Source organism: Echeneis naucrates, chromosome 13 (genome assembly GCF_900963305.1).
Source record: "Echeneis naucrates chromosome 13, fEcheNa1.1, whole genome shotgun sequence".
In the NCBI taxonomy this organism is placed as follows: domain Eukaryota; kingdom Metazoa; phylum Chordata; class Actinopteri; order Carangiformes; family Echeneidae; genus Echeneis; species Echeneis naucrates.
In genome coordinates, this window is record NC_042523.1 from 17,339,813 (window position 1) to 17,364,831 (window position 25,019).

General features: G+C 39.9%; 3 protein-coding genes across 6 annotated transcripts in view; 2 read left to right on the top strand and 1 right to left on the bottom strand.

Annotated features, from left to right (window-relative positions):
* gria4a (glutamate receptor, ionotropic, AMPA 4a) overlaps positions 1–6,882 on the top strand; it is an 86,925-nt gene extending 80,043 nt beyond the window's left edge. For 2 of the 3 annotated variants that reach the window (XM_029518349.1, XM_029518347.1), the window contains 2 exons: positions 3,065–3,202; positions 6,440–6,882. In XM_029518349.1, coding sequence (XP_029374209.1) covers positions 3,065–3,202; positions 6,440–6,604 — 303 coding nt within the window. In that variant the 3' untranslated portion in view covers positions 6,605–6,882. Of the gene's footprint in view, positions 1–1,143; positions 1,259–3,064; positions 3,203–6,439 lie in introns of all 3 variants that reach the window. The other variant, XM_029518348.1, reaches the window with a different exon arrangement.
* Positions 6,883–12,122: 5,240 nt separating this feature from the next.
* msantd4 (Myb/SANT-like DNA-binding domain containing 4 with coiled-coils) lies at positions 12,123–18,667 on the bottom strand. Its single transcript, XM_029516665.1, has 5 exons — positions 18,604–18,667; positions 16,851–17,170; positions 15,969–16,064; positions 15,542–15,841; positions 12,123–14,687 (listed from the first exon to the last, which is right to left on the bottom strand). The coding sequence occupies exons 1-5, from the start codon at positions 18,665–18,667 to the stop codon at positions 13,881–13,883; spliced, it is 1,587 nt and encodes a 528-aa protein (XP_029372525.1). The 3' UTR covers positions 12,123–13,880.
* Positions 18,588–24,408, top strand: aasdhppt (aminoadipate-semialdehyde dehydrogenase-phosphopantetheinyl transferase). 2 transcript variants are annotated; one of them, XM_029518370.1, is made up of 7 exons: positions 18,588–18,959; positions 19,033–19,146; positions 19,680–19,795; positions 20,868–20,989; positions 21,616–21,774; positions 23,328–23,396; positions 23,604–24,408. In XM_029518370.1, the coding sequence occupies exons 1-7, from the start codon at positions 18,787–18,789 to the stop codon at positions 23,772–23,774; spliced, it is 924 nt and encodes a 307-aa protein (XP_029374230.1). In that variant the 5' UTR covers positions 18,588–18,786; the 3' UTR covers positions 23,775–24,408. The 2 variants fall into 2 exon arrangements, with proteins under 2 accessions (XP_029374230.1, XP_029374231.1); XM_029518371.1 differs by having other exon boundaries at positions 18,816–18,959; positions 19,033–19,150; positions 19,685–19,795; positions 23,328–23,393.
* Positions 24,409–25,019: the final 611 nt, after the last annotated feature.

Consider the following 25,019-nt stretch of genomic DNA (forward strand, 5'->3'; position numbering starts at 1 on the left):
CTGCGGTTTTTCTCGAGTACATGGCAGGCCAAAGAGGTTTTAAACGTGTAATAGGAAAATGAGACCCCAGTGAAACTAAAGCTATCTCTCAGATTCCTTTAGTCTCAGGTTGACTTGAGGTAGAGGGGAGGATGAATAATTAATAGAAGCAGAATTCAATTAAAGGATAAAGTTTCCGTCTTCTCCCGTTCGTTTGTAGAAATTTGAACTCTTCTGTTCAGGGTAGTTTTTCTTTCTGTACGCTTTTCTGCGTTACGTCAGGAATCAAACATTTATAACCCAGTCCGTCCACCCTGCTTTTTCTGAAATTGAAACAATGCCGGCAGTTTTACGAAGCTGATAGCAGGCTAATGTGCTCATAACATGACTAACGATGATGTTCTGCAGGTATTGTTTCCTCCATCACAGATTAGCATGCACTACAAGCACTACACTACATTACAAAAACTTTACAAATTATAATAGTGAGCACAGGTGCAGATTAACTTATTACAATTCATTGGAAAAAAAAAAAAAAAACTTTACTCAATTTTTAGCAAATAGGGCCAGTAGTTGTTTACACATTTATGTTTGGACCAAGTTTGAGGTAGCTGATGAATATTAGCTACGCTGATAGCATATCTAAAATTATATCACAATCTTATAAAGGACCGTTGAGGTAAAGGGAAGAGATTTATTAAGGAAAAGTCATCAGTGCAACAGAAAAATGTGTATTCTGTATCAAGTTTGGAGCTTCCACCGTCCCTTAGAGTCTGCAGAGTCTTCAGGCTGCATGAGGCCCTCAGACTCAGTGCGGTTCACTCTCCCAGCAGTGGCACAGAGCTCACCTAATGCCAATAGTCCTGGCTTAACAGTACTCGCCTCTGCTTCAGTGCAGGATCCGCTGGGGTAGTATGGATGTGTTACCTGAAGTGACAAAGGTGGGTCCCACTCATATGTCTGTAGCTCGCTTTAGCTCCTCGCTCCCCCCAGCCCCTCCTCACCGAGCATACACACATGTAATCAGTGGGATCCATGCTAGGTCACTTGATCTGAACAAAAAGTTTTCTATGTGACTAAGCTGTGCAATGCAAATGTGTAATACCCTAATAACATAAAATAACATGACCTATGATGTTATTTATGTTATTTTTACACGCGAAGAACCCCAGTAAACCTTGCAGTTTTGAAACTGAGCGAAGCAGGCGTCTTAGACAAACTGAAAAACAAATGGTGGTATGACAAGGGAGAGTGTGGACCCAAGGACTCTGGAAGTAAGGTCAGTCTCACGCTGCTGCGGCCCACAGAACGCTAGCCTGAAACCCTCATCCTGAATACGCTCCAGATTACTGCAACTACTGTCTCAGAAATAGATTTTAGACACCTGTCCATCAGCATGAAACACATAGTTCAAAACAATATGCTCCAAAGTAGACTAGACTGTCCATCTAGATGTTCCAAATTTCTTTCTCTATTTTGATGGTCGAGCACACTTATCTAGATCTGCATTAGATTCATTTTTCTTGTTCAGTTTCTGTAGCAATCTGTGGCATTCCCATTTTCACTACAGTCAGCATTAGAACTCAAACGTGAATTGCAGCTTTCATCGGCCAGTTTTCACTCTCATGTTTTGTTTTGATCTCATACACAAGCCCATTTTGTCGGCCTGACGCACATCCACCAGATGATAATATCACTTTCTCTGTGTAACTTCAGGAAAAGCTTTTTTTGCAAATATTACTTAGTCTGTAATCAGGCCAAGGCTACCTATTTACTTCCATCATTTGAAGTAACACATAATAATGCTTTATTTTACAGGTGCATGTTGTTTTTCTTTTTAATATTATTCTTGGTGATTTTTTGTGAAATATTCTGTTATTTTGTAATAAATAGCAAAATTTCATTTGAAATCTAATCAGCAGCATACATGTGATAAATAATTTACTATTATAGATGCAGTGCAAATCAAAATCCAACTGTGATTAGAATAATGGTGATTAAAGTTTTAAATAACAAATTGATAAGCACTATCAGGGATAAACACCCCAATATCAATTATAAATCCATTAAAGCGCAATACAAGTTACAAGTAAAGAAACTGCCCCCATTTTCCTGTAATCCAAATGATATCGTTCAAATTTTCACTGATATTATTCTTTAGAATATGACAGACTACCAAAATAAAGCATTACAATAGTTTATATGAACTTGGCGAATGTTACAGCTAATTGTACTGCCCATCTTGACAGTTAAAGTCTTTCACTAAAGAGTATAAAAGAAGTTGTTCGACAATATAATTTTCGGACTTATGGGCGTTTACGTAGACGTTAAAAACTGGCTAATAAAAGTCACTAAAATTACTGTGAGATGTCATCACCACTCAGATTAAACCCTGCTCTGTCATGTATTCAAGTGGTTTACACTATTTTTGATTTATATGTGATATAACATGTCGATTCAAATTGTTTTTACATGACTGTGTTGCCGTAGAAACGTAGCGTGTGCTCGTAGTCGCTGCTGTGGTGATATACAAGTAATAATTGTAGTTGCAGAAGTAGAGTTTAATAATGTGTCCAATAATCATTCGTAGTCACACCATATAACGTGAAGCACAAAACTACAGTAGAACTACAATAACAATATAATTAGTCTCTGTTTTTTTGCTGGTGAATGGTTTCCATGTCTTTGTGTCTAATCTGTTCTGCCCTATTTTCTGTCTGCTTTTTCCTGCCTCTTTATCCGTGCTCTCTCTACTCCTCCATATTATGGCACCCCCTTCTCTCTATTCGTGCTTTTCTGTCTATCATCTCCCCATCATTCACCTCTTCCTTTATCATTTTCCTTTCCATTATTCTCATTTTCTACCATGTTTCTATTTCCCCTTCTATCCCTTCTGTGATTCATGCGCCCGCTTAAACTAACCCACCATCTTGCCTTGCCTCCCCTCGCCTCACCTCACCTGCCCTCATCTCATCTCACCTCACCTCGCCTCACCTTTCTCAACAACCCCCTTTTAACCCTGCCAACACTTGGCCTAACCCCCCCCCCTTCACACACACACTTCACCCTGACTCCATCTCTCCAGGACAAGTCGTCTCAGGCTTTGAGCCTGTCCAATGTGGCGGGGGTCTTCTACATCCTTGTGGGCGGCCTGGGCCTGGCCATGCTGGTGGCCCTGGTCGAGTTCTGCTACAAGTCACGGGCCGAAGCCAAGCGCATGAAGGTGGACCTTAGCCCCCCCCCACTGCCCCAGCCCCTCCCCCAGCACCCAGAATCTAGCCACTTATAGGGAGGGGTACAACGTGTACGGCTCCGAGGGGGTCAAGATATAGGGGTAGGATTTAGAGGCTCCCATATAGGTGGGGTAACGCTGGTGTTGATCATGGTGGTGGTGCTGTAGATTATGTATTGTCAATGTAGAGGCTGTCGCAGCAGCCCCCACGCAACCGTGTTGTTCTTCATGTGGTGATGAGGATGTGGTCAAGCATTGTGGAACCAATTTAGCTTTTAATCTTCTGTGAACGCTTATTTTTGCTTGTTTTGTTTATTTTTTTTTTGGTTTTTGTTTTATGCTTAAATTTGGTATGATTTTTTTTTTTTTTTCTTTCTTTCCTTCTTTTTTTTTTTTTACAATCATTATTTTTTCATTATTTAGCACCTCACTAGAATGGGGTTAGATTTATGTAACTACAATTTTGGTTCCATCGTCTTTGGCTGCAGATGACGATATGGTGATGGTGATGATGATGATGATGATGATGGCAATGACAGTGATGGCAATGCTCTTTGCCAAAGACTTGACTAGGCACCTGCATTATTATTTCAGTTAATAGCTAACACGAATATTGATGAGCAGGGATGTACAACTCCAGCCACTGAGTTTACCATTTAATTATCTGTCTATTATATAGGCCTTCAACTTTGGCCAAAAATTATCATACGTTGTCAAATACCCTAAATACCTGCCATTTTTGCTCGAAATATTGTTCAGATAACTAGCATATTATTTGACTTCTGATTTAAAGAATCGATTTTCATGTTTTACTTTTGTTACATAACAAAAAAAAAAACATAACATAACTGCTTACTAGCCAAACAAATTCTGCATGCCAGCAGAGACGTAGTGCTGCGCAGAGTGCATATCATAATCTCTGATGACCAAAGCTCTAACCAAGCAATAATCAACACCCATCCACTTTAAGCAAGAAAATATATGTATGGCAGCAAAGAAATCTCCAAATCGTCGATTCATGTTTAAGTAGTGTAAATTTCTGAATTGTATCAACAGCAGCGAAATTACAGTGGATGGAAAAGGACTCGCTGCTGTTGTTGACAAGGCTAATAATAAGATTATAAAAGCTTCAAGTGCATGGCTTAATAAAGCCCTGAACCCATATGTGAGGACAGTATATTTATCGTGCTAGCTAAATAATTATGGTGTTGGTGTAGTGTTTTGTTGCGACTGTTGCAATAACTATGGGTTTGGAGCTGGCAATTAAATAGTTTCCATCAATAGTGTGAAAGATATTGCTGTAGTTTTCCTGGATTTTCAGAATTTAAACCAAAAACCAAGACTCTACTGACAGTAAGTTTAAAAATGCAAATGGTGAAGTTGATTTTGAGGTTAGTGTTAAGTCAGAAAATACACCATAATTGGTGCCAGTAAGCCAAATCACATGTAAATTGTTCTTACTAGGACAATGAGTGTTTACTATGTACAGGTAAATTTAATTTTAAAGAGGTAAGAATGAAGGTATGAATACATTCTTTGCAAGAGTTGTTTCCTGAAATAACTTTCCTCAGCTCTGGTGACTCGTAGTGCCGGTATTGTGTCATCCACATGGTGGATTCGGAGTTGTGTACCCCTGCTGTTGTTGCTCCAAACAGGCATTTTGACAGATTCCAGCCCCGACAACTTCAAAACAGCCCAGTGGCTTAGTATTCACGTAGAGTAATAATTGATGAATCAAACACTTCACATAGAATGGCTACTTAGTGATAATGTAAAAACACGACTCGGACTTATGATCCAAAATTAACTGAACTAATTAACTGAGGTGAAAGAAAACGATTTCACTTCATTTTGAGGTCATTTTAATGACTGTCCTTCGATAATTATCCACATCAAAGCAGATGCAAAAATAAAGACAGCTAAATGTGATGCACTAAATTCTGACTCATATCCATTCAAATGTAACCTAACCAACTTTAAATGAAGGGTAAAGTTATGATAAGCTATTTCATTCGGACTATGCTCTGGAGCAATAACAATGGCCTTAATGCCATCTCCTCCATGATCGTAGTCTGCTATGAAACTCTCTGCCATTTTTTTCGAAACGAAAGGTTTCGAAGTTTCAGTAATAACCATAAAAAAATCACATCTGAAAAAATATGTAAGTCACAGAGTTAGCAGCAATGGTCAGTTATATATATATTTCTTTTTAACTGAGGTTCGAGATGCTGTTAGGTCAGCATTGTTTATATGCTGTATAAACGCTATTAGTTTATAAGCAGAAAATTGAATGTCACATCCCATCACAGAACAGGGCCGTCCACACCCTGACAATGTAGTGTTTCAGCTGTCACAGATATTAGGAGTCTTCCAAAACACAGACTTTGTTGAATAATCACAGAGTAGCCTTTCTGTGCGAAGTGTCATCCAACTCTGAGCGGTATAGTTAGTAGCTCCCTCTCTATAAATCTGAAAAAGCACTCCTTCGTGTTTTCCCCCTGTCTTTCCAAAGTCCTCCAAATCCTCACCTGGATCTGTGAGATTATTGAAACACAGAAGCCAGAAATGCATGATCACCTATGAAATGCAGATGTCTATGACCTAAATCCTCGTGTCCACTTTGTGCGTGTCTGTTGACTGTTGCACCGGCTTTTACCTTTACGTTTGCCTTCATTCGAACTGTGCCAGTATTTGATGTGCGATAGCTTTAGTGTATAGGTTTGGGGTGCAGTCACACCATGAACATGAGCTACCAGCCCAATCCACATCCTGCTTTAGTTGTATACTGCGCTCAGGAACACTTAACAAGGCACTCTTGTAATTTCAAATTTCAATAATTTACCTCTGATTTCATGCTTTCATGCTGCAGATAATGATCTTACTGAGAAAAATATTATTTTTTTTTTAATTTGAGGAAGCAAACATTTTGCAAATGTTTAAATACCATGCCTTTAACAAAAATAGACTTGGTATCCAAATTGTTGCAATTAATAACTAAGTTTGATTGCACTCTCAGACCTTTCTAACTGTTGGTTCGGTGTGCGTCCAGACACTTGCATGTATAAATGTTTTTAGTGCATGTGTTTGTATATAAATATTGTTGTCTTGACACAGTTGTTTGCTGTTATTTTACAGTTTCTATGAGATGATTTTTTTCTTCCAATCAAACTCTCCACTCTACCATTCCCACCCTCTCCTCTGTTCTCCTTGCCATCCTTTCATATATAGCTGTCGTTTTCTGAAGCCATGCGGAACAAGGCCCGTCTGTCCATCACAGGAAGTGTGGGGGAGAATGGTCGTGTCCTGACGCCAGACTGCCCCAAAGCCGTGCATGCTGGCCACGCCTCCCTCCGACACCCCGGCCTTGCAGTGGTCTCCTCTGGACTGCCCTGAAAACCAAAAACACCTGCCGTGCCTTAACGACACACAAACATTACAGACTTCGGAAAAGGACACACATTCAATCACACATAAACACGCAATCGTGAAGTTTCAGAAACTCAAATACAAATACTCACACACAGAGACACAGAATACACATTTTTACACACTTAATACACACAGACTGCACATCATCATCTCACTTTCTTGTTGCCATTGACTTATTTTACAAGAGACAACTTGAACTACAGCTTTGGAGTGAACAGTGGAGATAAAAAAAAAAAAAAAAAGGACCACTATGACTATCACACTTGCCTGCAGGATTCTTTTTTTTTTTTTTTTTTTTTTTTTTTTTTTGGGGGGGGGGGGGGGGGGGGGGGGGGGGAATACCATCCTGACATCAAAAAATCAACAGGAAAGCCAGCACAGATTTACATGAAATGAAATATGAGCTGTGAACATGACCACAAAACTGATCATGATGATGATAGTGATAAAGTTGATGATCACTGCTGCCGGTACAAGAAACAAAAAATCAAAAAAAAAACCTAACAGGTCTGCTCCTGCTCCTGCTCATTGGACAGCGATGGCCAATAAGCCACACCCCTTGACAACGCCTTACTAAGACTACATTGTTTTCATCATCATCATCACCATCATGGTCATTATCATCTTACCTTGCCTGCAAAGACTGAGTGCCAGGTTTTATCACCCTTAGAAGACCAGAAAACTGTAAGCTTGAACGTTTGGACTGTGCAAACCTACTACTTTGCCATGGACTGTTCAAATTGAATGAAATTGCTTTCTTACTACGCATATAGAATGATTTCTCACCCAAAAAGTGAGATAATCAGCCAATATAGAACAGAAGTAACCTCGAAACACATATACACTGTGTGGCTGATCTTGGCCACAGAATTCACAGGGGTTTGTAAAACAAAAAAAAAAAAAAAAGAAATAAAAAAGTAGTAATTAATGAAGTTTGTCATCAACAGCATCATTGTGGCAGTAGAAATGCTAAATAGATTATTTTTTTGCCAAGTGGCAAAGGCAATGTTGGATATTCGGTGGTGGAAAGAAAAAGAGCAAAACACATGGACAGATATGAAATGGCTAACCTAACAAAGAGCTTATCAGCAGGTGCACAGGAGGAAAAATTGAGGACATGGGAATAAATATGGTCATTATAGCGTTTAGTAATAACATCTTTACACTTGTGGAAGGAACTTAAGTCTCCATGACCCCTTGAAAAATGTATCCAAATCCAAAAGTGTAATTTTTCTTTCCTGGCTGGTAAACAATTTGTTTCAATAACACTGTGCACCTCATTTGACTTAAATAATATGAACCTACTGATACAGTTTTCAGTTTCTCTAGAAGTATGGAGTCCGTTTCAGGGGGGTAGTTTGGTTGTCATTTGAGATCCTTAGTCATTTCCAGTGGCCGGGTAGAGGTACTATATCAGAGAGCTTGCTTTTTAAAAACTGTTGTAAATAACTGCGTAGCAAAACAACTCACTTGTCTTTTTTAATCATCTTAGATAACAATTCATTGCAATAATGAATATAAAAGAAAATGCCACTACTTGTAATTAAGATAAAAATCTTTTTTTATGAATCTACATATTATATATAATACAAATAAATATATATCTATAGAGAACATTGTTCACTGATTGTCCGAGGCCATGGCATACCTTCTGTTTAATGGCTGTTTTTTGATAACTTAAGAATATTGATATGCCACAGTCTTTGTGTGTCCTACCCAACACTGAATGTCCCATCTGGTACTCACACGGACACACATGTAGAAACACGCAAACACATTGCTACATACACAGGGTCAGCTCTTAATGATCGCTCCAGCACTATGAGAGGATCACTGTATTTTTTTTTTTTTTTTTTTTGGTCTGTCTGTTTCACCATTAGTTATTCAAACACTTTTCATTGTCTGCCAATGTTTTTACCCCACAGTCTCTGTTTTGGTGGGCCACAAAGAGCCCCTGAAACAGCGTGTAGATGCCAGTGTTCAACACGGAGGCCAATACAATAAGAGCACATTTTGGCAGGCCTCAAGAGAGGATGGGCCACTGTGATCACTGTACCGTAGTGAAACAATGCTGTCTGACATTTCAAAGAGTGGAGCATTTGTGTTGCATTTCATACCATCTCAGTGCTTCTTGTCGTTTGTCTTCTCACCAAATGTGACTCAGCTACAGGGGCGGTTGTACTTCCTGAGGATATAATTGAATGGGTACCATCGTGCTAAGTTTTTTAAATCTGGCATGTACTGTATGGCACCTCTGCTTACTGCCAAATTTGGGGTAAAGAGAATATACATGATACTTGCATAGGGCAGTACAGTCTGATATGGTAGTTGGGAATGTTATGATATTGTATTTTCTGCTCTGCTCACTTCTGCTTTTCTTCTGTGTTCTCCTTTTATAAAATCCTGCAATTTTTTCTTGTGCCCCGGCTCCCTCCTCTCAAATATTCTTTCCTCTGTTTTCTGCTTCCCTTACCCCTCCGCTTTAGTGTCCCGTCCTCTCTTGCTTTCTGCTCTGCTCCACGGCAAAAATAATGGGAAAGAGATAAATCAAAAACCTCAGACACCAGTCAACAATCTGAGTTTCTTCTGGCACCTTTTTCAGAAATTACATGACTTTCATAATGTGACCTTTAACGTTTCAAAATCACACACACACACACAAAAATCCTTTGAAAAACATCTGCTTTCTTAAATTCACACACATACCTCAACATGCATCTAATATAGCCAAGTGAAACTCAACAGATAGAGGCATAAATAGAAAATAATATCATAAAACAATGAGTATCTCAAAGAGAATATTAAAACAACTTTCTTCACATCTGTCACAAACAAGGGGATCAGTGCAACAGTACTGAAGCAATCCAGCATGTAAGAAACAGTGGGTTTCCATGGTGGATACATTAGTGAAAGACAGTTAACACTGATCTGGCTATGACCAGATACCATTGAGTTACACTGTACAAGACACTGCTGTGTTTCTTTCTTTGCCATCTCCAGCCCTTCGGACTTCATGCGTATAGAGCAAAAAGCTGGCTGCTGGCTCCAACACTCTGTTTCTTTCTTCCTTTCTTTCTTTCCATTTGGTTTCTTTTTTCTAGTAAAACATCAAGGCTCAACCTGTTCTCTCTGTGTGGTTATTTCTGCTACCTGCTGGCCTTTTTACAGCAAAATCACAGGAGGTTCTTGGGGAGTTCTTCATTATATTGGGGCGATCTCTTCTTCGTTTGATGTGCGACCACACAATCCTGTTTGCATTGTGGGAAAGTGTCAAATAGAGCAGGGAGCTTTGGGGTGATTTTTAATTCCATCACCGGGGGCGTCTACCTTTTGTCAGTAATTCAAAAGACTCTAGGCAGAATCAGGTGTTGTGTTTGACTATGAGCACGGTCACAGGTGTTGAGGACACGTTGTCTTACAGCTGTGGTTCTTGTTTGTTGAAGAAAAAAAAAATGAAACAAAAGTAAAATCATACTGTTCTGTCTGACGAATTTTAGCCATCTTTTTGGAGAATCCCCTCCACCCATGCACCTTGCATGAAGTTGTATAAAATCAATGCTAATTATTCAAAATACCTAAATTAATTAAATATTCAGCATTTAATACCAAATATTATTTGACAGACGTTACTGCAACATCTTGCAGATTGTGTTTTAGAGACTAAGCTTACTGGATTTTGAGTCTGTCACTCCAGAATACACACTACTGAGACGCAAACAGTGTCAGCAGGTTGTTGTAGCATCAATATTACAGTAGATGATAATGCTTGAATCCCTTCATTTAAAACTTTTTAAGATGGTGAATAAGACCATGGATCTAGATTCATGCCAACAGATTTGTGAAGCTGTCCATCTGTTGCTGAGAGGATGTGGTAATAAATGCTCGTACTGAATAAAACTAGTTGTTTTTGCCTGATAATAGCCACTTTTATGAAAAGTTCATGCACTGTAACAGGATTCATCCTCTGAGGCCCGAACGTTGGCACAAACTCTTGCTCTACTTTTTCCAATCATTGCTCAGACAAAGTGGTGGGCTGACTGACATTCCAAGAGCTACCCAACTTGCATGGCTATGAATTACATATGTTGAAATACAGTAATCACTCCTGGCCCTAGATTAAAACTTTTAATGTATTTGTTGACGGCCATCAGGGTCTTCAAAATCACAGCACAGCTGCAGTGGAAGATTTAACAGGGGATGAAATTCAAATGACAGCCAGAATAAATTACTTTGGCCTTTGATGTGTCTTCAGCTGGAGTTTCCTTTTTCTATTTTTGCAGCTCTGCCTTCGTCTCTTTTGTTGTAGACCAGCATCTTAGGAGTTAAAAGCTCCCTGCGGCGATTTTGTCATTTGGGCTCCTTTTTTCAATCCACGGAGACGTAACACTGCTAATGCAGAGCCATCACTGACAAGCATTTTCCATTATTTCCCATCTCACTCACACACCCTGACACACACACACACACACACACACACACACACACACACACACACACACACACACTCACTCACATACCATGCTGGGCTATTACTGACAAGTATTTCCCATTTGCCCAGAGATGAAGCAAAATAACAATTTTAAGGAGGTTTTGCCACCTTTTTAACCTTGCACCTTCACATACAACTGCCCCTCCCCCAGCATCCCCCCCCCCCCCCCCCCCCCCCACACACACACACACACACACTAACATTCAAATTACCACCTGTATCGTCACTGGAAAGTGAGAACAGCCTTTTCACCTTTTTATATTTGCTGGTCCATTTCGTCCCCACTAGCTTTGCATTATGCCCAAATCTTTTATACCTCATATTTCCAAGATGAGAAAATAAAATTTTTATTGTATTTAATCAGAAAGCCTTGATGGAATTTGCTTTTCCACTCTTTGTTTGAATATAGATCTGTACATGGCCCTTTTATAGGGACTGAAGTAGACTCTGTCTTCATGCTCGTTGTTCGATCTAACATCTTAAAGACTGTTTCAAATAGTGTCTTTCAGAATCATGCGTTCACGTTGCCATTCAGGGGCAAAAGTGTATTTTTAGTGTTATGCAGATGATGCACAGTTATTTGTGTTACCTTCAATGTAATCCTTATTACTACTATGAGATATCAAGATTTCTTACATCTGAACAAGTGAGCAACAGATCGGTGTCATTTACTTTAGTACTTAACTGCTGATGACCAAAGGGAAGGCAGCTTGTTCTTACAGTCTACCTGACTATCTGAGTGTATCTCAGGCTGTTGAAAACATTTCAGCTTCCATTGCACTGTACAGATGCTCCCTCTAATGAATCTCTCTGAAGTCATTTAACCCTTTAACATTATACAGTCTGGTTTGATTTTTATTTGATTTTATTGATATTTATTAATTCGCTGCATTGTATTAATAGGTACAAGTAGGCCATAGTAAATGTGGTCTTCTCTACCAATGATTGGAGTCCAGATAAATCTAAAGAAGGCCCTTTATATATAGTTTTCATCTCACAGTCAAAATTTACACTTAAAACCAACACGTCTGTATGCATTGATCTGCCTGCTTCGAGCCCCCTGTTTCTATAAGAGCTCAGGTGATGTTAGTGTTTATAGAAAGTCTCACAAATAGATTTTTGAGTTAATATTTTTTTTCATGCATTCATGCATTATTGAGTCAATATACAGATATAGTATTAAACATTTTAGAACTGGTATGTTAAAGAAAAGTCCCCTGCTTACATTTCACTTTCACTGAAATCCTCACTAGCCACGTTTTTAGGGATACAGCCTTTGTGCAGCACATCAGTGCTATCAAGGTGATTTTTTAATGCGTGTCTCTTTCTTTTTTCATTTGCCTGCATTGATCTGTGAACCCCTAATGGGCTTCTGAAGCAGCATCAACAAAATGCAGGGGAGACAAAAAAGTTGAATTGTCTTCGTTTCCTCTTTTGCCGTTATTCTTGAAAGGCAACGCTGAGAACATGAAGACATGAGATAGACCACAGAGGCTGGTCATCAAAAGCAGCACTTTGTTGCTTGGATACGTAATGTGCATTTTCTTCCATTCTGACTATTACAAAATTTCTCTGGAAGTCAAATTTGTTTTACTCCACAAAGATTTCTCAGAAACTTAGTAACATAACGCCACAGGGAGAGCAGGAAACCATAAAATGAGGCACATGTACATGCATATCAGGAACAGACTCATCGTCAAAGAAGAAAAAAATAATAAAAAAACAAGACTGCTGTCCAGGTGATGAGTTCTTTAAAGACACAAACTGGTATAAGCTTCAGAAAAACATGGGAAGAAAGAGTAACAAATTGCTTCATCACAGTAAAGTGGAAAAGATTAGAGCTTAATTCTGTTGGAGGGCATAATTTCCAGCACAAAACAGCAGAATACAGTTTCTATTTGCACTTGTAACACAACAGAAATTAAAATATGAGCTGAGGAAAGCATAACCATAAAGCGGTCTTTCATTTAAATTCATCCCATCATCCAAACCAAATTTGCAGGAGCTGCTCACCAAATATCTTCTTTTCCAAACTGTAAGAGTTATCTTCACACACACATCACAGATGGAGAAGCACTGGTGAAAACATTAAAAATGAATAGCTCCTTCAATGTCAGCACCCTCACTGTCACATGTCATGGCTCACTGGGACAGTTACTGTTATTGATATTATTGTTAACAAAAAAAAAATCCAAATCACATCTATTTCTATGTAAACTATGTAAAATCACTATGTACAAGTAGCATTTGTGTGCTTTTGTTTTTGTTTGGTTGTTGTTGTTTTTTTTATTTGACAGCTACATTATTTGGACAAGCACCCATGAAGTTGACTGACTGATACAGAATTGATGCATGAGAGCAGCGTAAGACATAATGACAACATTTGGGAGATTGTGTCGCATTTTACAGTCTGTACTGCATATTTTGCGTATGATTGTGTTTTTATGTGCTACTTAACATCTTATCAAGTGTATGTAAGAGGTTCTAAAAAGTTATCAGTTGTTGTGTGCCAAACAACTCCTTGATGTTTTTCGTCATGGTATCCTTTCTCTCCTGGCAACCATTTTGCAAAGACTTTGTAAGGCACTGCTTTATCGTGATGGTCATAAATATGCCAGCTTTTCATCTCGGACTTCTCCTCGGCCAAATCAATACTGATCATTTAATTATTTAAGGATATGTGTGTGTATAGAATTAATGTTGATTAGGGAGCAATTTTTGATGCAAAGAGTCATCTTTTTGGAATATTATTTATTTGCCACCTTCACCCTCAGCTTTCTCTCTGTAATCACCTTTTTTCTCAGTGGCCCTGATGAGCTTTGTGCAGCTACATTCTCTCTTTCTCCACCTGGAGGCGTTCTCCCTCAGTCTGTAGTCAGCCGCCTCAAATTTGAACAGCTGAAGTCTCGTTTTCTCCAGCTGCAGTCTCTCCTTCTCCAGTTTCAGCCTCTCTGTCTCCAGATCCACCACAGACATCCACCCTTTACCTTCCTTCTCTCTCTCCCTTTGTCCATTGTGAGTACAGGATAAGGAAGGTGTGGAGGACGAGGGCGAGCCTTGTTGGGATGGCAGGTTAAAAGAAGAGTCGACATGATCTGATTGGCTGAGGAAAAAAAGCTTCAGCCTCTCTCTCTCCACCAGTAACCTCTCTCTCTCCAGCTGCAGTTGTTCTCTCTCTACCTCCATCTGACGAAGTCGCTCCTTCTCCACCGCCAAACGGTCTTTCTCCACTGCAAGGCGCTCTGTTTCCACAGCCAGGCGTTGTTTTTCCAGCTCCAGGCGCTGTTTCTCGACAGCAACCAGAAACCCGACTCCCGCGTTGTCATGATTGTTGAGTCCACTCAGAGGGTGAGGCGGCATCCCCATCAGGCCAGCAGCCAGCGGCAGGTCTCTGCTGGTTGTGGAGGTGGGAGCCTTGGAGGAATTGAGTGTGCCGAAGTCACCGTGGGAGTACACATCACCGACATGACCCTCACCACGTGCCTCAATGTCGCTGAACAGGGTGGGAATATCATCTTCATCTATTTCTCCATCTCCCATGTCACCATCACCTTCCAGCTAAGGGGAAAGAGTGAAATTCTTAAAGTTTACTCATTATACAATTATTGCTATTCAGCTTCAGAGAACAGCTGTATGAAGTCACCCAAATGTCTCAAAAGAAAAGAAAATAACCCTGATGAAAAATAAAAGACAACATGGTTAAGATTCATTAGGACAACAGCAGAGTTGAGCCATACAAGAGACTAAAAATCAGTTTTCATGTTTCAATTTCATTTATCCTTGACGCCCAGATTGATACTTTAGTTTAAATGCTGGTGTTGAATTTGTCTGGGTTCACATATAATCGGTTTTGAGCCACTTAAAAGAATCTCAGAGGTCTCAATTGATTTACACCCCAAACCAATGAGAATACAACTGATACTTTATGCGCGATATATTTCAGATGTTGTGGGCTGACCAAGAAAGCCACCTCATATATTACAGAAGCAATAACACCATAGGATAAAACGACTTGATTTTTTAGGTAATAATTAGTAATAAAAAGGTTTAACAGCACAAGAAAAGCAGGCACTTTGTGCAGTCACAAAAAGTTACCTTTTAAATTTCAAGTTGAAAATGAACCCTAATTACCTCAAACCGCTTTAATTTAATTCAGTATGCACCTTGTGAACCTGCATGAGCTCAATCCAAAAACAGGATTAACAAGAGCCACTTAAGAGCTACATGATCTGTTATATAATCACAGTTATATATTAACATAACTACGCCTGCCGAAGAAGATATTCATTAACCTAATTAAATTAAAATGTAATTATAATATCTAATCAATAAGGGAATTTGTCTGATAACAACAAAACATCTGTTATTCTACACAGATGACCTACTGGGAGAGATGTGTTTCTGTTCCTTACTCTGTATTCACTGACGTCATCCTCCATCTTCATTTCTGGTGGCGCCATCGTGTCTTGCCCACTTGGCTCGCCAAGGGCCTCCAGCTCCGGCCAGTCACAGTGACAGTCCTTTGAGAGGCCTGAGAGGTCCAGAAGCTGCTCGCATCCAGACACAAGAGAAGCTGCCTCATTCTCTGGGGAGGACTGATCATACTCCATTTTTGGGTTCAAAGATGAGGGTGAGGAGAAGGAGAGGGAGAGCTCAGCCTGAAGTTGCTTTCTCTTCATCAGTGCACGCCAGTCCAGGTAACGTCGTTTCACCTGTAGAGGATAAGGGAAAGTTCAGACAGTAAGCAGTTAGCATAAATATGGTGTGCTGAAGGAACTTTGAGAAATAAAGACTAGAAGATTTGTTATAAATCTGATCAGAACAGCTAAATAAACCCACCTCAACAGCGGTGCGTAGCTCGCCCTCCCCCAGTGAGTTGACACCTCTGGCCACTTCTTCCCATGCCTGCCTTTTCAGCTCATTAACAGCTGTATTCTGACAGACAGAACAAAAGCAAACAATTTGATGTTTTTAATTTGACAATTTAACAGGATGTTTTTATGCCCATGGAGCCTGATGATGCATGAATACGTTCTTGTGCTCTCTGTAACACAAAACTGTAGCCTGGTGTTCAGCCCAACCCATATAAGATATCTGAGGAAAATTAAAATCTTCTTATTACATATCAATTGATAGTTTTAACAGGTTTTCTGTTGTTGCTGATGTTGTTATTTTAGAATAAATTTGTCCAAGATGTGTGAACACATGACACTTTTGGAAAAAACCAGTAGTGCTCTCTGGTGGACAATTGAGATAATGAGCTGCTACTTTCAAATTATTTTAAACATGGCATTTTTTTCTACACTGCATGTGTGCACTTTATCAGCGTACAGGTCGTTGCCAGTGAATCCTCTAATATAAGAAAATATATTGTGATTGAAGAGTCTGGTTTTACTGTTTTTTGATCTTTTTGTCAAGCCAAGCTTGACTGTTTCACTGTGGCAAAACCTCCTTCGAAGTTTATTTGTGATATGTGTTCTAAATCTGAAAAAGAGTACAGCATTTTTGGCAGTAATGAGTCTTCATTAAGGAAAAATGGTTTTAAAACTTAGTTTCCAAATTTAACTTTGAGGTTACAATGAGGTAGAGAATGGTGGAAAAGTTCCTCGTGAGACAAGACAGGACTGTTGTGCTCTTTCTGCTGCTGCTGCTGCAGATCTGTTCAATCCGGCAGCCTTCAAACAACAGAGATCATGCAGAATGATCAGAGAGGATCTACACCTGCTGTCTGGAGAACAACACATCCCTCCTCTTATGGATCTCCCTTATGAGAGTCTGTGTTTCTCTCACGCTGTAGTTGCTCTTCCTTTTCCTCTTCAGATGTTTCACTTGCAGGAAATCCAGCTTGGCAGCGGAGTGGACAGGAATACAGAAAGAAAAACAAAGAGACAAAGAGAGATAACTTGTGGAAAATGGACAAAAAAGATAAGAGTACAGACAAAGTAGAAAAATAAAAGATAAGGTGTCACAGAAGAGAAAAGGGATAATGGAAAGAGCTACAGAGCAAGACGGGTCACAAGTCAGAATAAAGATGCAGACAACTGTGGATGTCTACTTCAAAAATGTGTCCATGTACAGCAATGTTTCATCCCCTCAAAAGCACATCCAGTATCATTGGGGAGATACTATTCTATGGTTCCAGCAGTCCCTGGGAAGTTTCCACCTAGGAGAGCAATCTTAGCTGTTACACTACAGGCTGCGTAACATTTGAGAGGAAAGAAGTGCATGTAGCTGCAGAGGTGTTGGAGGAGTCAATAATGAAAAGTCTTCCTTTTTTTTCCCCCAGTTTGAGAAGAAGGTTCACTTGTTGTCTTGAAGATGATGTTGCTAAAGCCGCAGAGGTTTAGTGTAACAGGATGTCTGGACTAGACTGCTACCAGGTGAGTTTGCATCAGTTGAAAAGATATTACAGACTGAAATGGCTTGGCAGTCTACCTGCAGGAAAAAACAAAGATTTGTAAAGTTGTGAGTGCAGCAACCAAATAGCGAAGACAAAGAAATCGGTTGCATTTAAAAGGAGATAATACACTGTACATCACGTGACACTGTGAGTGAGAGATCCGTCAGTGACTAAAGTGTGTAACAGTAGTCAAAAAACAGGCAATCGACAGAAATGCAGAAATGAAAACATAATGAATCTGCATATTCTGATTTGTCAGCAAAGATGAACTGCTGATGTACCAGTTGTCTCTGCGGCCCTTTAAAAAGCAACATGCCTGTTTGGCTACTACAGCCAAATAATCAACAACATGTAATACATTTCATTTCATAGAAAATATTTGAAAAAGTTGGAGCACATTGAAACATTTTTCAACTACATTTAGCAATAACGTTTCAAATCTATCCCACAATTTACAAAACACCTATATGCTATGTGTGCTTCCAGGTTAGGTCCTCATATATCTCCTAGATATATCTAATATGATATTTTATATCCGGAGGATATTGCTCTATGAGATCCTCATTTTTCTAACCAGACGCGCTCAACACAGTTTCACCATCGCGATCAGTAAAGTAACGTTGTTTTATGTGACGTCCATCCTTCCGGCACCTGCCAAAAAATTATTATTTCTGAAATATTGTGAAAACAACTCACCTTGAGCACACAAATGTACCGCAATCACAAAAACATCGGAGAAACGCAATTTTTATGGTGCTTTCAAGGAGCCTCGGAGAATAAGACTTTCAAGGGTCAAATTGTGCTGTTGATTAAAATGGCAGTCGGTAACAACTCACGGGGAGAATTGTAGCAGCTTTTTTTTTTAAATATTATTAAAAGATTTTCACTAAAATGTGGAATCTCGGTCGTGTGGACATGGCTGCGCTGGGGAGACATTTCTATCCACTTCAACGCGACCAGATCGTTATGAGAATATTCCTGGGAGCAATTGAAGGTGTCGTTATTCAAGCGCTCTTATTGGTCAATCCTCCACCGCGCCCACTTATGACGACATTGACTGTCGCCCGGACTCACCGTGGTCTCGTCCCAAACAGATTGTGTTTGGAGAAGTTTTCCGAGCAGCGCTCACTTTACACATGTGGCTCTTCTCTGTGAGCCCCTGAACGTCTCAGCTCAAAGATTTCGCCAGTGTTGTTGTTCGGCCGCAGCTCATGCTAACGCGCCATGCTAACGTTAGCATCCTAAAAGAAGTCCGGGATGACGGGGTGGGACGGGCAGCCCAGGGGATGCCGTCCGTCCGGTGGGCTTTTCGCTGCGGGGGGTGGACACCCGGCAGGGCCGAGTGGCTGCTGGCTGCCCGCTGTGTCCAGAGAGAGGAGAAAGACCGGATCGGAAAGTTTGTGTTCGCCAAGGATGCTAAGTCCGCCATTGTGAGTCTGACTGCGAGCTTTCTACTTTTCGTGAAGTCCAGATGCTCGGAATGAACTCTGTTTTGTCCACCAGGCCGGCAGGTTGCTGCTCAGGAGGTTCGTCTGTGAGCGGATGGGCGTCCCCTGGGCAGAGATCAGGCTGGAGCGGTCTCCCAGAGGGAAGCCTTACCTGGCAGCTCCTCCACAGGTCGGCCAAAGTCAAACAAAGTAAAGTAAACTATTGTACGTCGTTAGAAGAGGTTATTCTACTGTCGCCGCAGTGGATGATGGGAGAAATGTTGTACAAATAGTCGCCTTCCTCTGCCCAATTTGTGAACACAGGAAATAAGTAATAACTTAGTGGTTAATACTGACTTATTTAGTTGTGGATCTTTCACCCGCAGTGATTTATTAACGCCCACATTACACATTTGTAATATAGAATATGTCCTTATAGGAAGCATTATAATTATAAATTACACTTTAAACTCTGTGTGTTGCCACATTGTGCTAAAATTATTGAATAATCTAAGATGAATCTTAAGCACTGGTTATTCTAAGGTCTAAACACATAATGTATGTTAATTACATTATACTTGACTGTTTGGCTAGGTTACCTGTTTTCATTTTAATACTTCAGACAAGAGACTCCAAAATAGTCCCCTTTTAGTCTTTAATCTTGACTGTGCGTATTAACTAAGTGTTTCTGATCTGCCTCCTCACTGTCTGCACCCAGATCAGCTCAGATTCAGCTGCTACCTGGAGTTTCAACCTCTCCCATCAGGGGGACTATGCTGTGCTTGCTGCAGAACAGGGCATGCAGGTGGGAGTGGATATCATGAAGACCACCATGCCAGGTAAATGCTGAATTTAATGTTTTAAACAGTATTAATAATATAAATCACTATTTTCAGACGTTATTTGTTCGTAGGTCAAAATTTAAATTTCTGAGCATCTAGGTTTTTTTTTGTTTTGTTTTTCTTTGGAGGGTGGGTTTGTTTTTGTTTTTTTTTTGTTTATTGTTTTTTGTTTTTGTTTGTTTTTAACCAGGTACAACAAACGCTAATTCTTTGAGAAACCATAATGGTTACATATCTACAGTATATATCTAAAACTGCTTCCACATTAGACCTGAATGAACAGGCGCACACATGACAAAGCTTGAAGCTTTGAAGCTTGAAGTGGGTTCCCACTGTAAATCCATATTTTTCTTTTCAGCCACACAAAAAAAAAATTCCCCCCACCCACCCCAGAAATAGGGAATGAAAAGACTTTTTGAGAGGAGGAGTTTAAGAGGACAGTTTGGCATTGAGCAAGAGAATATTGTTTTAGGACAAAATAAAAAAGACCACAAATGTGTAACAAAACATACAAACGTACACACAGATGGAGGAAAAAAAATGTGGAGGGACATTTTTTACAGGATTCTTTAGTTTCAGTTCATTTAGAATGAGATTCGAATCAATGTCCAGTGCATGCCAGAGTTTGTAATTTTCAAGCCACAGAAATAAAATCATAATTGCTGTTGCTCGGATAATGGCAAAAGTGTGAGAGTCAAGCAGCAACAATCTGTGTCAGCTTCCCACTTCAACCACCTCAAACTCATGCCAATGAACTAACTCACCGCACGTCACCTGTCAGATGTGGGTGTTATTGTCCAACTTAACCACAAGGTGTCAGTGTTGTCAGTTAAGTAGGCTAAGGGTGCTTGTGTGTACACTTTGTGTGTTTGTGTATTTCTGTGTGTGGGAGTATGCTTGTGAGTCCACATGAATCTAAATAACTTGTGTGTGGAATAATATTAACACCATTTCTGTTCAGAGTTGAGGTTGTCCTCTACCTTCCTATCAGTTCACGTTGCCTTCCCTTCACCTCTCTGCTGTCTCCATCTTCTTCTTGTCCTCTCTTCTCTGCCCTCCCTCCCTCCAGGTAGCAGCTCTGTGCCAGAGTTTTTCCGCATCATGACTCGTCAGTTTACAGCGTATGAGTGGAGCACCATCCAATCAGCCGGCTCAGAGCATCAGCAGCTTGCTGCGTTCTACCGCCACTGGGTAACCATGGCAACCATACTACCCTGTCATCCGATTGCATTGCTGCTGGGCCATACATGTGATGTGTGTGTGCAAGAGAAGGAACCATAGACAGAAAAAAGAAACATTGCTCACGCTGAGACACGTTTCCCTATCTGTTTAGTTCTGATTGCCTTCCCCAATCACCACATCCCAACTTCATGGACACCCGTTGTGGTCATTCTACCTTTCTTTTTCCTCTAATTTCTCTTAGACACACATACACAGATGGACAGCAAGAGCAATGGTGGTGCTAAGTAAAGATGCTGTGAGATTCAGAGGGTGGCATAGAGACGTCAAACTCTGATATCATCACAACACTGTTGACTAATGGCAGAGCTACACGGTTGCCATAGCAATTAGCCTTATAATAGTGTTACTGTGGCTCATTGGCTGGACACACACACAAAGTCAGTCTTTTGTACACACACAGCATTATAGACGTGCATGAATTCCCATCTGTTGTGGTTTTAGGTTACTGAGACAAAATACACACACAGACTGTCTTTCTCAGCTTTGTGAGATGTATTAACATAATTTTTTGTTCTTAATGTGCTGGTAGTGATTGCTTGCACGCAACTGATAAAGTTTGCTTCCTTTCCACCAAGGCCCTGAAGGAGAGTTTCATCAAAGCCATCGGCACAGGTCTGGGATTCAACCTGCAGAGGGTAGAGTTTCACTTGCCCTCCGAACCACTCATACGGGGCCAGGTGTCGCGTCAAACCAGGATGCATCTAGATGAAGAGGAACAGAGCTGGATATTTGAAGTGAGTCTGTTTGAAAACAAAAAACACCCCATTAGGCAGCCTGCAACATTTTCTCCTTTCATTTGCCAGATTTAGAGGCACTCGGCCAAACTGTTTTATTTTCTGTATTTCCTATGAGACTCGAAGCCTGTTGAAGAGACAGTGCGATTAATTTATATTTTAAATACTCAGTTTACATCTGTTTCAGGTGGAGTCGATTGTGTATTCTTTTAGGAAAGTAAAATGCATTGCAGAAGTTTGTGTCACACATACAGCTGACAAAATTGGACATAACTCAGTTTATTGATATAAATTTGTCACATTTTTCTCAGTTAGTTGCAACGCTAACACTTCAACTCAACCTGAATAGAAAGCTTATTTCATCACAGATGAAAATTTAACTTAAACAGCACTCACATAACCACACAACACTGAACGTAAGGCAAAAGATTTGATGAATAAATGGACTTTTATCATCCATGGAATACCTTCCCACTGTCCACAAATCAATCAACAAACTGAAACTGCAGCTTACATATATAGTGTGAAATTGCTTAGCATGTTAAATAGCAGTCTCCACAATGTGGCAGCTGGAATCAGCACTGATTCAGCCACATAAATACACATGAATTCAGTGTTAATGCTGTTATATAAACATGAAGGCTGTAATTAATTATAATTCATGGTCATGCATAAAATGAAATGGAATCAAGTAAAATGTAATAAAACACACATCTACACACCTGCCTGTACTAACACACTTAAATGTAACAGGTAATTTTTCCTATGTCCACAACAACGACAACAGCATGTTGTCATGTGATCAGTGACTGATTGCAGTTTCAGACAAACTTGAGAATCGATTTCACAGCTTTGTCTTCTATACAAAGAGACCCACTCAGAGGCCAGACTGTTAACAGAGAGATGAGCTGTGTTGCTGTTGACCTCGCGTCCTCTGGTTCACTGTGTGCTGATTGGCTGGATCATAGAACAGCTAAGATTTACTACTTCCTGCTGACCTTACTGGACACCACCCTTGCCAGACATATATACACATATGACACATATAACAGGCTGTAACAGCAGTACTCTCTTCTTTATTACCAGCAAAGTAATGAAACATTAAAATTAGGATACAGTCCCTGGTGATATTCTTCATGTCTCACTCTCCCCAGCAAGATCACTTGTTACTCCCACATCTACATACTCAGCTTTTGGCCTTTATGTCCAAGTGTGTTTTGCAACCATCATAGACAAAATAACAAATTTTACCTGGTATCACAGGCACCACTAGTAAGCACAGCAGTTATCTGACTGCACCAGAGCCTTAGAAATCATGTAGACTGAAAAGACATGACAATAATCACATGAATGTATTCGAGGGATCACACATGATGAAACGAATGCTAGGTTATGTATGAATGAGCGTCTGATAAGGATTCCTGTGTACGCACTTTTCGTTGTGCTGTGTGCATTTCTCTGAAAATGGATTAGTTTAAGGATGATTTTCTCATCTCTTAAGAACACCCAGTTACATATCGTGTGCTGATGTGTGTTTCTGTGTGACTGTGCAGGAGAGCTTACTGGAGGATGAGCATCATGTTGCTGTAGCACTTGGACCAGCAGACACTACAGACTCTGTAGTAAGAACACGTTGGCATTTGCTCATTTCAACAATTAATTTTTCAACTTTTTCTACAATTAAAAGAAAACAGATATTACTTGACAATTGTCCATTTTATCAGCACAACAGGCTTAAAAATAAAATATATTAATTAGTAGAACATTATTATGCATTACTCCTTTCTTTTTATAATGAAATCATTTCTTTTTTTCCCTGTGACCCTCAGCCTCATCTTTCATCCCTTCCTCCTCCCAGTCCATTTACACTGCTGTCATTCAGCGACCTCATTGCCTCAGCTTCACCTCTGACAGAAGAAGACCCCGCTTACTGGGAGAGCTTCAAGATGAAGGCTGAAGCTCCACAGAGACAGAAAGAGATACACACCAAATCCAAATAACCAACCCGTCTCACACTGACACGTCCCTGCCATACATACTGACACACAACTCTCAAAAGAGCCAAGAAAGATACACATATACACAAAAAAATTACATGTTTCTCTCAGAGGACTTCAGAATCTATACAGCATTCAACACGCCATCTTTAGAGCCTCACTTCAGATGATACAAAACCTTTGCAATGTGATACGCACTCAAACATACTGTACAGTCCATCAACACATCAAATGACATGTAGTTCATTTCCTGTCATGCGTTGAGACTACTAAAAAGCTACAAAGAAATAGTTTTAGGATCCACATTGGGCACCTCATTATCAGGGAGTGTGTGGCTCTTAAAGTATATTGGTATATGATGTAATTTTTTTTAATATACAAATGGATGGTGATAATTTTCTATTAATCACATTTCCACGTTCATAGGCAGACCATCTGTGCATCCGACTGTGATTTACCTTTGCTGTTAAAGAGTGAAAGCTTGTAACAATGTCAGTTTTACTCTTCAGCTCTCTTTTTTTTACTTGCTATTTTTTTGTTTAATACAAAATCTGAGATAAATTTGTTGTACATTGTACATTTTTGATCCCTCCAATTCCTTAGCCTAACACCTCTGTCTTTAATAAAAGAGAATAAAGGTAATGAAACCTTTAGTGTTACACATTTCAAGAGTTAATGTGAAGAGTGAAGCATATTTCATCTCGTACATCTTATTTTGCATTAATTTGCCTTGTTTATATCACAAAGACTCTTTCAAGTATCAGTGATTTAGATATAATGTGCAACCTATATTGTGCATATTTGTGGTGAGATGCTCGTGTCTGCTGTCTTCTGAGTCTAATTGTTTTCTCACATTTCTGTTTTCAACCTTGTTCTAATCTTACATTCGCCCTTCTTTTTTGCATGTTATCTCTGCCATTTTGAAACTTTCTTTCTCTCCATGTGTATCTAGTGTGTCTATTTTGGTCAAGGACGTTTAGTTGACCATAACGTTCTCTCTCTCTGTCCCTCTCTTTTTCTTTGCAGTTCATTTCTCTCCTCTCTCTCTACTTATCTCTCTGGAGAACCACCTATTGATACGCCGCCTGTTTCTCTCTGCATCGCTTTAATTCAGTCACAACCTATAATCAGAAGCCTTCTCACCTGCACACAATGTAATGACTGGCTATCAATGGAAGTTAAAGGTCAAACAATATGTATGCACCACATTCATAACATCCCACACTTATTACTCACCCGCTTCCCTCC